Source organism: Aedes albopictus, chromosome 2, assembly GCF_035046485.1.
Source record: "Aedes albopictus strain Foshan chromosome 2, AalbF5, whole genome shotgun sequence".
Taxonomy (NCBI): domain Eukaryota; kingdom Metazoa; phylum Arthropoda; class Insecta; order Diptera; family Culicidae; genus Aedes; species Aedes albopictus.
Genome location: NC_085137.1, coordinates 42,247,301 through 42,262,270, shown reverse-complemented (window position 1 = coordinate 42,262,270; position 14,970 = coordinate 42,247,301). Strand labels below are relative to the sequence as shown.

At 41.3% G+C, this 14,970-nt stretch overlaps 1 protein-coding gene and 1 long non-coding RNA gene across 2 annotated transcripts; one reads left to right on the top strand and one right to left on the bottom strand.

Moving 5' to 3' along the window:
* Nucleotides 1-456: 456 nt before the first annotated feature.
* On the bottom strand, nt 457-4,881 carry LOC134286020 (uncharacterized). The gene has a single exon (XM_062847581.1). It carries the CDS (start codon nt 4,879-4,881, stop codon nt 457-459), a length of 4,425 nt encoding a protein of 1,474 aa, XP_062703565.1.
* Nucleotides 4,882-13,138: 8,257 nt separating this feature from the next.
* On the top strand, nt 13,139-14,410 carry LOC134288893 (uncharacterized). Its single transcript, XR_009998168.1, has 2 exons — nt 13,139-13,745; nt 14,008-14,410. It is a non-coding gene; the product is annotated as an uncharacterized LOC134288893 (long non-coding RNA).
* The last annotated feature ends 560 nt before the right edge of the window (nt 14,411-14,970 follow it).

The following is a 14,970-nucleotide window of genomic DNA, read 5'->3' as shown; positions in this document are numbered from 1 at the left end:
CAAACACGGATGTTTTATGGGATGTGCTTTAGCTGTAAATTTTTATTTAGTTAGTTTAGATTTGCATGTGCATGAACCATTAATACTTACAAATTTTCGGTAATTCTTCACAAAATTCTTCCCTTTTGGTCTTCCAATTTAGGTTATCAAATTACTAGAATAACAAATTTGCATGAACTTTATCCATAGGTAACAAACTATTACTATACTCACTTCCAAATTCACCTTTAGTTACAAAAAGTAGGTTTTTATCAAATTTTAATAACTAGTTTAGGAATAACTAATGAAACAATCAACTTTCAGCAGAGTAAATTCTGGCACGTTTCTTTGCGAGCACGAAGTTTGTTGTTTTTCTTTGTGCAATAGTTCAATAATGCCACCTCATCCCGTATCATTCATTCGATCGCAATAGTTGTCAACAATAGACACGATCGAAATAGAACGGCGACTCACGTGTTAGGCCATCTCCATCGCAGGGAGGGTTTCATCGTAACACCCCCCCACCCGTGAATCACTACCATCTTCTTGGTGGAGTTCACCATTCTCTACGACATCGAGCAAAGCTAGGTTTGCCACCGACCGGCGATCCACTCCTCGGCTTGTGCGGATCCAGGCTTGTCGAACCCGTCCATCTGCTCCCAGCAATACTCGTTCTACTCTCCCTCTGGTCCATTGGCTTCGTATCGCAGAATCTACCACCAATACCAAATCTCCCTCCTTCATATCTCTCACGTTATCGAACCACTTACAGCGTCTCGAAATCACCGGAAGGTATTCCGTAATCCAACGTCTCCAAAACTCATCAGCCAGGTGCTTCGCCAAATTCCAACTATTCCTCAAAGTAGTTCGATAGTCTGTTGGAAGAACTGGAAGTTGTTTGACACCTGATGAACTTCCCAGCAGAAAATGGTTTGGCGTTAACGCCTCCTGATCTGCCGACTGCAGCGGAATGTACGTCAATGGACGTGTGTTGATCATACCTTCCGCTTCGATGATCACGGTTTCTAACGTTTCGTCGTCTGGCTTCCGGGACTCGTCCAGCGTCGGTTTTATAGCATCCTTAACAGATCGAACCAGTCTTTCCCAGACTCCACCCATGTGGGGTGTTCCAGGGGGGTTGAATGACCAACGGGTATTGGAGTTGGTGAATACCGCTGCTAATCTCTGATTTCGTTCCTCGATCTCCTTTCTAAGCTGATTGTTGGCTCCGTGGAAGTTGGTACCATTATCAGTAAAAAATTCGGCTGGTGAACCTCGCCTGGAAACGAAGCGACGTATTGCTTGAATGCACGACTCCGTCAACATGCTATGGACGACCTCCATGTGAACTGCCCGAATGCTCAAGCACGTGAAAAGTGCAATCCATCGCTTGGCATTGCTGCGCCCAACCTTGACTAAAACAGGGCCAAAATAGTCCAGGCCGACGAATGTGAACGGCCGCACAAACGACGTTAGTCGAGCTTTCGGCAGCGGCGCCATTGGAGGCGGCCGTGGAACAGCTTTATATATACGGCAGAAGATGCAGTCACGAACAACTTTCGCTAGCAACGCTCGCATCTTTGGGATATGAAACGCCTGTCTCATTTCGTTTACGACCGTTTCCCTATTCGCATGACGAAAACGACGGTGGAACCTATCCACGAGAAGAATCGTGATATATGACTTCGGTGGTAGAATCGTTGGGAACTTCGCTGCATACGGAACGTGTGGTGCTGCACCAATCCTCCCCTGCATTCGTAATACCCCTGACTGATCTAGGAAGGGCCACAACTTGAAAATCTTGCTGGATCTGGACACCGCAGAACCACGAAACTGCAACGATTTCTCCTTCCCGCTGAGCTGTTTTATTTCTTCGGCGTAGACTTCTCGTTGCGCTAGTTTGAATAGCGTGATCTCTCCATCCGCTAATTCATGTTGCTTCAACACTCCCAGTTCCAGATGTTCTCCTTGTTTCTTCCGGGTGAGATTATTGATGAAACGATGAATATATGCCGTGGTACGATGTAACTTTTCCCAGCTGCCAAATCTTCTAACTTCTATCAGCGGTACGGGTTGCTCGGCATGCACACCAACTCGACGGATTTCTTCATTTGTAGTAGGCGGCACTGTCTGCTGCTTCGGCCAGAAACTTTCTGGTTCCAACAGAAATTGAGGCCCACGGAACCACGGGTTATCACTATCGAAGTTTGGTCCTTTACCCCATTTCGTTGCAAGATCAGCGACGTTCAGCTCGGTATCGATTTTCCTCCATTCTTGCACGTTTGTCGTGGATAGAATCTCTGCCACACGAAAGCCGACGAACTGCTGATATCTTCGATGATCGGACCGTAACCAAGCAAGCACTGTCTGCGAATCTGTCCACAAAACACGGCGACTAACGGGAAGACTATGCATTGCAGAAACACTGTTGAGTAATCGCGTTCCCAACACAGCAGCTTGAAGCTCCAATCGTGGAATGGACATCATTTTGAGTGGAGCTACCTTCGCTTTTCCAGCAACTAGCGCTACCGCAGGTCCATCCTTAGACTCCACTCGAAAGTAGACTACGCAGGCATATGCTGATTTGCTAGCATCCACAAAGACGTGAATTTGAAGTGCGGAGTACGACTGGTAATCAGCGGCCACGAAGTAGCAGCGGGGAATACGAATAGAGTTTAGTCCCGGAAGAAGCGCCGTCCAACGCCACCATTGTTCGCACAGTTCGGCATCGATAGGCTCATCCCAGTCTACTCCGGATGCCCAAATATCTTGCATGAGTGTCTTTCCATGGATGATGAAGAAGCTGATCAAGCCCAGTGGATCAAACAAACTCATAACAACACGTAGCACCTCTCGTTTGGACGGCCTGTGGGATTGATCCAGTGCATATCCAAGATTACCTCGTACTACAAAGTTGTAAGTGAGGTCATCTCCAGTTCGGATCCATTTCATACCAAGAACAGACTCCACGTTGTCTTCCTTCTCGGGCTTGATTGTTTTCTCTGTTTCGGCAGATGATGCTCCCACTTTTGCTGCGACCGTTGCATCATTGGAAAGAAAATTCCTGATCTCGAACCCACCGGCAGCGTGTATCCTCCGAACTTCGCTTCCGACCTTCATTGCCTCCGCCGCCGTTGGGAAACTGTCAAGATAGTCGTCGACATAGTGATACCGGATGATTGCTGCCACTGCCCTGGGTGATTCGTGCTCAAATTCCTTCGCATTAACATTCTTAACGTGTTGAGCGGAGCTTGGAGAGCACGTCGCACCGAATATGGCAACGTCCATGACGTATACTTCGACTTTGGACGATACATGATCCCGCCACAAAAAACGTTGATATTGTCGATCTTCTTGTCTGATGAACAGGCGATGAAACATCTCCTTGATGTCTCCCGTCAGGGCAACGGCATAAAGACGGAAGTGATAGAAGACTTCGACCAGAGAAGCAAGATAATCGGGTCCTTTAAGGAGAACCGAATTGAGCGATACTCCGTTTACCTTCGCGGCGGCGTCCCAAATAATGCGAACCTTGTTCGGCTTCTTTGGGTTTAACACTACTCCCAGTGGCAGGTACCAGGCCCTCTCTGAACTTGTGATAGCTAGTTCTTCTTCGGTAGCACGGTGTGCGTAGCCTTTCTCCTGATACTCTCGCATTTGCTGCCGGACGCTATTGTACAGCGGTTGTTCCTTCTCCAGACGCTTCTCTAGGGAGTGTAGCCGACGTAACGCCATCCCATAACTGTCCGGTAGCTGGATATAGTCCCATTTCCATAACAAACCGGTCTCGAATCGGTTTCCAACCCTACGTGTGGTAGTTTGAAGCAGCTGTTGTGCCCGTTTATTCTCCTCCGACTCTAGAGGAGTGAGCGGTGGTTGAACACCAGAGTTGTCCAGCGTTATGTAATCTCGGACCAGTTGGTTCAACTCACCCTCCGAATTGGTCCATCCTCCAACGTGAAACCCACAGGTGAATGATTCCGTGACTGAACGTGAGCAACCGTAGATGCTCCAGCCTAAACGGCACTTGGCTGCCATTGGTTGCCCCCAACGTCCTTCCCGAATTTTCAGTGGAATCGTGAGTTTCAGGTTGTCAAGACCAATAAGGAGTTTCGGTGTGACGTTTTCATAGTCGGCAATCGGCAATCCTCGAAGGTGCGGATACTTTTCCGCCAAGTTCTGGTAACTTAGTGATTGTGTTGGCAACTGGAGACTTTCGACTGTTCGTGCATCCATCATCCTGTAGCGCTTGGTGGACGTCTCACCGGAGATATTCATTTCGATGACACGGGAGTTTACCTCTTCCCGCTTTACGTTTCCGGTCCACTGGAGATTCAACGTACTTGACGGGCCAGTGACTCCCAGCTCATCGGCTACTGCAACGTCCAGAAGAGAAATTTGCGATCCTTCATCCACAAATGCGAACACTTGAACTCGTTTCTCCTTCGCGTACAGTGTTACAGGCAAAATCCGGAAAATCGGGCCACTCTCACTCAGTAGTTTCGAATGGCTAGTGAACACTGCTAGCGGTACCGCTGGTTCACAAGTATGTAATAACGTATGATGACGAAGACGGCAGCCTTCTATGTCACATCCTTTCCATGTCTTACATGGCCATTTGCCGTGTTGGTTCAAGCAAGTCCTACAGAGTGCATGCTGACTGACAACTTTGAGACGACCATCGATGTTCATCGCCTTGAACAGGAAGCACTCTGTTACTTTATGTCCCTCCTTCTTGCAGACAACACAGACCTTCTTTGTCGGATACACTGGAGATTTCGGATCGTTCGGTAATGAAGTGCATTCCACCGAAGAACTATCCGAGTGTGCGTGGATGAAATTTCGGTCTTTGGGCTTTTGTTGTGCTGTTTTGGTGGCATTCAACATTGGCTGATCATCCATCACTTCAAAGGCTACCCGGATAAAAACTAACCATAGGGTGTATGGTGAAAACCATTCCGGCGCCATACAGTGTACCAGCTACAATAAAGTGTATTGTAATGAAATGGTTCGCTATACTATACATTTACATTGGATTTTTATGTAACAATATATTATACTGTTTTTCTTACGTTTGAACCATTCACTTTTCCGAAACATTATTTTTTCGTGAATTTTTAATTATTTCTGGTGTTCGATTTGAATAGATCGTATGTTTGCTGTGATTCCTATGCAGATTCGACCTATTCAAATCGAACACCAGATTTATTCAGTTTAAGATTTTTTCCGTGCTTTGTTTTGTTGATGTTTGTGACTTTTTTGATGCAAAGGAAAGGAAAGAGAAAAAAGTGAATAAGTTGAAACATCAATTTAACCTTTTGGAATCGATTTTTTTCGCCGCTGTCGACGCAACCTCGCTGGTGTCGAACACGTTTGTTATGCTCGGTTTCATCGCCGGGGTCATATATGACCCCTCCGGCTCCCAAGGGTTAATGCCAATAACATGTTTAAATCAGTGGTAAACCAGATGTCCTAAGAACTGCAGGTCCAAGCAGGGGTCCAAGAGATATGGCGGGCTCGAGGGCGGGCTAGGTGTGTAGAGTGCGATGAGAGAAAAACGAATGCAATGTAGGCCAACCCGGAAAGATGCAGGTCAGATTACCTTAAATCAGTAGATGAGTTCAACACAGCCTCCTGTCACCGCAATACTGCCCCACAGGAAAATAACGAGCCAACATCTCTGGTTTCCACTTCCAGCCGCCTCGTTGAACACAATAGCGGCTGCTCGGCGGCTTGGTTTCCCATGATAGCGCAACAACATAATTCCAGGAGCAAAAATCAAAAGCGGCGAAACTTTTTTTCACAACCAATTTTTTTTACCTTTTAAAATCGTTAGTTTAAGCGAAACATGATTTTTAATTTCGCAATTATTTATTTAAAAATGAAGTCGTAATAGTATCAGCTCGTCTTCGTCACGGGAATATAGTTTCCATAAAATTTAGAATTGTTATTGACATGATGCAGCCACAGTCAATAACCGATCCTGGATTTTGATGATGACCTCAAAAACATGACCGCGTGACAGGAGGCTGGTTCAACACTATTCTTTCTGTATTTGCATTTAGGGGAGTTTTCTCCTCTTCTCTCATGTGAACTTGCCTTCGACCACAATCGAATCAAATGCGGTTGACAAACTTTATATTTGACGTAGATATATCTTTAACATATGGACTGGACTGAACACTGAAATGACTTTTAATATAGGTTCGTCTGCGGGTTCGCTTTTTAACCTAACTTATATTTGAATCGAACTTGACAGTTATCTCATGAGTTGTTATGTATTTCAAACTTTAGTCAAACTGGTGCCTCAATATTGCAATAACGGTTAAGCACGCTGTAATGATACTTATGTACCTCGTCACCCACTTCATGCAACTACATTAGTGGTCTAATAACACTTAGCGCGCTCGGCATAGTTCCATCATGCCGCTCAAAGTGTTGCCACAAATAATGCTAAGTTTGCAAAACCCGGTTATCTGGCTGGTGGGGCATGGGAGCCTAAGCTTCAACTGTTAATGCAATCAGAGACTACTCAGACTTAGACGTGGGCGATCCTATATATGAAGGGTTATCCAAAACGCTCTGGAGAATTCTCAAAGCGCATTATAATAAATCTAATAAGCCTAAGATGCCATTAACAGGAGGAAAATGGCAAGATAATATAACAATATATGGTTTATGTAATGTAAAACAATTCAACATAACAAAAGAGAACCATTCCAAAACCATTTGATTAAATGTATAACCAGTAGTGAAATTACAATTAAAAACAATTTATTTACGGTACATTTTATTGTTTGAAACCATTCATGTACCATACAATGTACGGTATATTTAAACCCACGTATCAGTATTTTGAACAATTCATGAACAATAAAATGTATGGTTTTGCAAAAAAATATATATGGAGAAAAATATTTTTTTATATTGTTACGATACTTAACAACCTGTATAATATATTGTAAAAATCTTATTTACAATTCACGGTATGGTGTCCTACATTACATCTTATTGTTTTTGTATTTTTATTTTTACAGTGGTGTCTATTGTAAAAATATGGTTCTAAATAGTACTGTTACAATATAACGTTCGGTTTTTCTACTGTATTTTTTATTCGGGTAGCTCCACCACCGACGACATAAACCTTCCAAACGTTCCTAGATTGACTATCGGAATTTCGGTTTTGTACGATGACCACTTCATTCGGTATTCCACAGGAAGCTTTGCAACCAGGTCATGCAACAATGCTGGATTCGCCAAATGCGCCTGTTGTTTCGCTGTCTTCAAGTGTTCCACCAGACTGTCCACCGCTAAACCGAAGTCGACTATACTGTTCAAATTATCCACTTTTGGAGAAGGAAGTTGTCGAATCTTTTCGGTAAGCGCCCTTATCAGTGTTTCTGGACGACCATACCGCATCTGAAGAGTCTTGATGACATGCGGAACGCTTGCAGGGGAAAGAAGTCTGGAACGTACCATTTCCATCGCCGGGCCTTTGAGACTGCGCTGAAGCCGGATCAGATTTTCATCCATGGAGAATCCACAAGTAGCAGTAGAGCGTTCGAAATTACTTATACAGATGGGCCAGTCTTCAGGATTACCCGAAAAGGTGGGCAAATCCTTTCCCATGACTTGCCGGGCTGCCAGCTGCCGACTAGTCGGGCCAATGTCGGTAGGATCATACATGCTACCGCTTGCTGCACCTTGAGCTGCATTCCCTGCTGTCAGACGTGGACGAACATCGTACGCGACGTCTTCACCACCATCCTGCTCCGTCCTCTCGCGAGGCATCTCACTGAAGAAGCTCTTCTTTGCTACGTTGAAAATCGGTTCCTGTGCTTCGTTGAATGTTATTTCTCCGGAAATTTCCGGAAGTTTGCCGTTGTCCTTTGCTGCTGACGTGGATTGTATGTTTCCCTCTGTCTGCTCGCCGGACTTTTGCAGCCAACGTCGCACCTTTTCTTCGGAGTTCGTCACCTCACTACCACTGACACTGGACACTTCACTACCGCGTTGAGAGAACTGTCGAACGATGTTCTTTTTTGTTTCTAGTGACAGACGTTTCATCTCCAACATCGCCTTTCGGGTTTTCTCCTCTTCTTCTAATTGCTTTTCCTGAAAAGCCTTCTCTTCAGCTAACTTCTTGCCTTCTAAAGCTAACTCGCGGTCCCTGTTCTGCTTCTCAAGTAATAACTTTTTATTTTTTATCACAAGCTCGGCCTGAAGTTCTTCCGCCCTAATCTGATCCTGCTCATCTACCATCTTTAGCTCGAGTGCGAGCCTTGCCCTAGCACTAGAAGTTGAACTTACTTTTTCATCCGCTCCGGATTTCTTACTTTTCCGCGAAGTTCCTTTGCTGACGACGGATACCTTCGAAGACTTCTCAGCACCAGCAGGGACCGTGAGCCGCTTACTTCCTTTCTTCGCGTCTACCTTACGAGCGCCTTTCGGTGGAATCGGTGTTTGATTCAATATCCCGCATGATCCGCACGTCCACGGAAGGTTGGCGACGCTTCCATCAACATCTGCGCAGCTATAGTGGTACCATGACCCGCAACCGTCGCACGCCACCATGTCCTCGCTGCTGTCCGGGCGATCACAAGCCACACAATTTGACGGTGATTTGGTCGAACCATCTATTCCATCCGGAAGACTCATCTTGCAATAGGGGATTTCGCTACGAAAATTTCTAAAGAAATTGTTGTCATCGAAACTCTTTTAGCGTTCCCAATTCACTCAAACACGGATGTTTTATGGGATGTGCTTTAGCTGTAAATTTTTATTTAGTTAGTTTAGATTTGCATGTGCATGAACCATTAATACTTACAAATTTTCGGTAATTCTTCACAAAATTCTTCCCTTTTGGTCTTCCAATTTAGGTTATCAAATTACTAGAATAACAAATTTGCATGAACTTTATCCATAGGTAACAAACTATTACTATACTCACTTCCAAATTCACCTTTAGTTACAAAAAGTAGGTTTTTATCAAATTTTAATAACTAGTTTGGGAATAACTAATGTAACAATCAACTTTCAGCAGAGTAAATTCTGGCACGTTTCTTTGCGAGCACGAAGTTTGTTGTTTTTCTTTGTGCAATAGTTCAATAATGCCACCTCATCCCGTATCATTCATTCGATCGCAATAGTTGTCAACAATAGACACGATCGAAATAGAACGGCGACTCACGTGTTAGGCCATCTCCATCGCAGGGAGGGTTTCATCGTAACAGAAACCATTTCAATAATTTGTTTTGTTAGTTTCAATAACAACTTAATAATAGTGGATTCGGAAAATATTTCAATAACAAACTTTGATATTAATATGTTATTGATAATAATGGGAGAGCAGAATTTGCTATGATATCAAACTCGTTACTAAATAAGTTATAATACTTATTATATAAAATTATTCGCTTTGTCTCACAAGCCCGCCAATAACATGAGGTTCATCACTCTGACGTAGGCAATATTTTCAAATAATCGAAAAATACTAAGGACTGTTCATTTTATAAAGAGGACACCTTATTTGTGTGATATCTTTTTTATTTTTCAATAAAATCATTATTGGTTTTTTGCATACTTTTCCATAGCTATTCTACAGTGTAGGAAAAATATAACATTATACAAATTGTCCTTAGTTATGGAACTGAAACGGTTTTCGTTAAAACTCAATAAAACCCCATTTCTCAAAATTCTACACAACTTTCCACATACATAACTTTAAAATTTTCATGAACTTTTTAATGTGTTGGGATCTAATACTATTCTACTAAAGGTAGAGTGTAATAGTTGGTCAGTAATAATGCACCAAGCATTATACAGCTTGATATAGTGAGTTGCCTTGTTATCAATGAAATTGATAAAAAATACTTATTTGAGTCCAGTGATGCAATAACACTACGGAATCAGTTCAAAATTTGTCCAGTATAGAAGAGAATCGCATTCTAAATGATACCGAAGAAAAATATGCTTTAAAGTACATTCTTCATCATAAATTTAATACTTAATGATGGACATAATGAAAAATTGCATACTTTTTGCTCCATAAATGCAAGTTTTTGATTCTAGAGAAGCTTATTATTATTTATTTTCAGCAAGGTCTGACCCTATGTGATTATATACCTTATTTGAAAATAACTACATGTTAATTTTTATTTTCGACATCATTGTTAAGTTGTATTTGCAATAGAGTACATCGTTATTTAGAAGAACCTTCAAAGAACAAAGCGGTTTTATCTCCGGTAACTGCCATGAAGCACAGTAACCAATCCAACAATACTATCAAGAAGCGGTTTTCTGCATTTGAAATTGCATTATTAGTACTTTCGACTAGATCCATTGAAAACATTCAAAATTTAATATTTTTATACATTTTTGTTTAACAAATAAATTTTATTTTGAAAATCGAGTCCAACTTGTATCTTTAATATCTCAACAACCATTATTCCGATTAGGTTTATATTTTGCCAGAATATGTATCACTCAAACTGCTGCAGCATGGCAAACACTTTTATGCAATAAAAAACGATACACCGATGTTTTACAGAAATTTTGTGTTTATTTGTAGTTTTTGGGAATTGAAAAATTGATCTCTCGAAACACTTTGCCACATTTCTATGAAGTTCAATAATTTTAACCCAATTTATTTATGGTTATTATCTGCTAATATAATGTACTGAACAACTAACCAAGGCTGCTCAAATTTGAACTACGCGTTTTCTTTATATAGCCTTGCAAAGTTGTCCTCTTTATAAAATGAACAGTCCTTATATTCAGCTTTTAATTCATTCTAAGAGATTTGAAGTCGCAAGATAATCGAACTTTAGTAATTTCTATATTATCAAATACGACGAACTTCGATTTCCACCTGTAATTTATAAACTGTTCTACTTTAATTGTTTTCGGAGCACGGTTTTGAAATCAACACGTGTACTTGAAAAAGTTTGATCGTCGATAGCAATTTGTGACTTTTGTTTTGTTTTTTTTTTTCAGCATAGAAACTGAAGAACTTTTAGAATGCTCAACAGTTTTGCTGAAATTTTTTGGGATGTTGGAAATTTTGTCCAGATTATTACAATTTTTCTGGAAACTTTGTTTTAATTCCTCCGATTTTTCCCTGGATTCAAGAATTATGTCGAATATTCCTCCTGGATTCTACAAGAATTCCTCCAAAAATTTTGCTATAATTTCTCCTGAACTTCCACTGATGATTCCTATAGGACTTTCACCAGAATTTTTGGCAATATTTTTTCTAAAATTCCTCTTTCCGGATTCCGTCAAAAACTCCTTATTTGTTTATCAAGTGACTTTGTCATAAAATTCTTCAAGAAATTCGTCGACAGATTTGGTCATAAACTTTTCCATAAATGACTCCAAAAATCTTCCAGAAATTTCTCCGGGAGTTCTTCTACGGAATCTTTCATGGATTTTCAAAGAATTCTCTAGAAATTCTTCAAGAATACTACATAGAATCCCTTCAAGGATTTCTTCAGAATTTCCTGTGATCATTAGTCCTGAAATTCATTTTAAGATTTCTCTGAAAACTTCTTTGAGGATTTCACCAGGAGTTTTTCCGAAAGATTCTCCAGGAGTTTTCCAAAAGATTCTGCCAAGAATTCTAATAATTGCTCGAAGAATTACCATCGAAATTTCTAAGAAAATTACGCGAGGTGTTCTCTTGAAGACTTCTCCAGGGAATTATCGAAAGTTCCTTCAGAGCTTCCAAGTGCTTATCCGAAAATTATTTATGGAATTCATAAAAGGAGTCGTTCAGAAATTTCCTTCTTAACTGAATACAAAAATTGAACAACACAAAGGGACAGGTCATAATTGTCGAATTGTTGCTGTGATTTCAAAACTTGTTACTGTTGTGCTATTGCTGATAAGTGGATCAATACTACAACAATAACTAAACTTGTACTTCAACAAAACATGTTATTTAAATGTAATTTAGTTAATGTATATCAATAGCTTGATTATAACAAAAGGAGATTGTCCAACAAAATTTGTTATGGAAAAGCTATGCCTTGATAATTTAATAATAACAAAACAAGATATAAAAACAGGTAATATGATTTCGTAGTTATTAACTTGCTATTCTCCTCTGCTCGGGTACCCTTTTTCAGCCTATGTCCCTATGTTCACGCTATTTCAAAAACAGACGATTTAAACAGCGATTGTTTCCATTCTCTTCGTTATCATGCATGCTCACTCCTAACAAAAAATAAGAAAAAAAAAACAAAAAAAGGCGCATATTAGCCTTTTTTTCGATAGGATGAAAATGAGAGCACTTTCCTTAAGATTGATTCCGTTCCCCTGTATTTAATATAAACTTTACAGAAGAGGATATCTCCGTTGGTTAGAAACTCCCTGTAGCCTCTGAAACACCTTGAAACGCATTGAAACCCCTCTAAACACCACTGAAACTCTCAAGAACTTCTTCTATACCTCCGGGAAAACTATTCTAAACTCCCTGAGAACTACTGAAACACCATGAAAACTTTGAGAACCACCTTTGAAAGTCTCATGAACCCACTGAAACGTCCTCAATTGTTATGGAGCACCCAGAAACCCACTGAAACCTTGAAATGTATTGGCACTTGCTTCAGACCCCTCTGAACTTTCTGGAAAGTCCTTGAACTACCGCTTAAAACCCTTAGAAACAACTTCTTTTTTTAATTCTTAACCACTTAACCTATTTTACAGCTCTTTTGTCCACTAGGGCACTACGTGAGCGATTCCAATTGGCGGCTGCACTTTCACTTTGTACAGTGCCTAAATGTATTCTATTATATTCTTATTTTACTATATCGAACTGGTTTGCCTCTATGTGCTGCTCTCACTTTTCTACCCTGTCCTTGGTAGAATGATGAGCACGAAGATGAAATGATGTGTGGCTGTTGTTCCTTTTTCCAGTCCGATTGGGGTTCGTCCATTATGGGTTGCCGTTCGCCGATATCCAATTATCCGGGTCCGTTAGAGCTATGAGAGCTCAGAAGAGGGTCAAGTGCCAGCCGCTCTCGGGGGGAAGAGCAACTGACGATGTGCCGGGGCTGGGATCGAACCCATGACCATTCGCTTATGAAGCGAACGTGTAGCCCAGCGCCACGGGCCCCGGCCAGGAAACAGCTCCTATAAAAAAACTTTTTCTATTACACTGTTGAAAATGCTTTGACATCCATGTGCACAACAGAACATGTGCTCGATGAACAAATTGAGATTTGAAATTATGAAAAGAAATCCACGTACTCCGGTGAGACTCGAACTCACGACTCCCAATTCGCTAGACGGGCGCTTCTATTCCTTCAAGCTACGGAGTCACTCGACTATCTCCGTCGCCAGCAGGCCTAGAACTGAACTCGATTCCACAATCGCACATGGTTATCTTCTTTTCACAATCCAAACCCCCTTCGGATGGGATTAGATGAACATCTAACACATTGTCTGTTGTGCACATGTATGTCAAAGCGGGAGAGGAAGTTATTTTTAATTGTCGAGAGCTTCGGGCACTGCCTTCCAATCACTTATTGGTATGGCAATTAGTGTGCAGTCGGACTCTCGACGGGTCGGTCCTCGGCCGACCGAATACGGTAAGGGTGACCGTAGCACCTTACAAATGTCAATTTCTTGATTTTGCTTTGGCTGACCAAGCCATGTGGGAAATTACACTGTTGAAAATGCTTTGACATCCATGTGCACAACAGAACATGTGCTCGATGAACAAATTGAGATTTGAAATTATGAAAAGAAATCCACGTACTCCGGTCTCACCGGAGTACGTGGATTTCTTTTCATAATTTCAAATCTCAATTTGTTCATCGAGCACATGTTCTGTTGTGCACATGGATGTCAAAGCATTTTCAACAGTGTAATTTCCCACATGGCTTGGTCAGCCAAAGCAAAATCAAGAAATTGACATTTGTAAGGTGCTACGGTCACCCTTACCGTATTCGGTCGGCCGAGGACCGACCCGTCGAGAGTCCGACTGCACACTAATTGCCATACCAATAAGTGATTGGAAGGCAGTGCCCGAAGCTCTCGACAATTAAAAATAACTTCCTCTCCCGCTTTGACATACATGTGCACAACAGACAATGTGTTAGATGTTCATCTAATCCCATCCGAAGGGGGTTTGGATTGTGAAAAGAAGATAACCATGTGCGATTGTGGAATCGAGTTCAGTTCTAGGCCTGCTGGCGACGGAGATAGTCGAGTGACTCCGTAGCTTGAAGGAATAGAAGCGCCCGTCTAGCGAATTGGGAGTCGTGAGTTCGAGTCTCACCGGAGTACGTGGATTTCTTTTCATAATTTCAAATCTCAATTTGTTCATCGAGCACATGTTCTGTTGTGCACATGGATGTCAAAGCATTTTCAACAGTGTAATTTCCCACATGGCTTGGTCAGCCAAAGCAAAATCAAGAAATTGACACTTTTTCTATTGTTTATGAAACTTTTAATTTGTGTACTTAGTGCTTACGTATGAACAAACACGACAATCACGAAACGCGAAGCGAGATAAGACACGACACTTATGGTTCTTACAATCGTCGTGTCGATTGTAAGAACCATTAGTGTCGTGTCTTATCTCGCGTCGCGTTTCGTGATTGTTTATGAAACTATTTCGGTAGTTGGAAAAACTGTCTCGGTAGTTGCGATAATCAATTTTACTGTGTTTCAGCACAATATCTATTGTTTTCAAAAGATAAATAACCAATTTTAAAAGAATATGTTGTGTTCTGCTGTTCTAATTTCAACAAAATAATACAAACCTGGAACAAACCGAAATGAATAGATTTAGTAGACCTTCAAGATGATTTTTCCACGTTATTTTTTCAGAGATGTAAATGACATCTTTTTCGAATTCTATATGAGCATATAAAACATCTGTGTTGAAGGCTTTCCGGAACTTTGTTAAGATTAACTTTACGTCACCTACAATAATTATTTTGAACCGGAGAAAATTAGTAAATAAAACTAAGTTTCTCAAAT

Bases quoted from the DNA above. Each gene is read 5' to 3' on its own strand.
- LOC134286020 (XM_062847581.1), bottom strand. From the start codon at position 4,881: ATGGATGATCAGCCAATGTTGAATGCCACCAAAACAGCACAACAAAAG.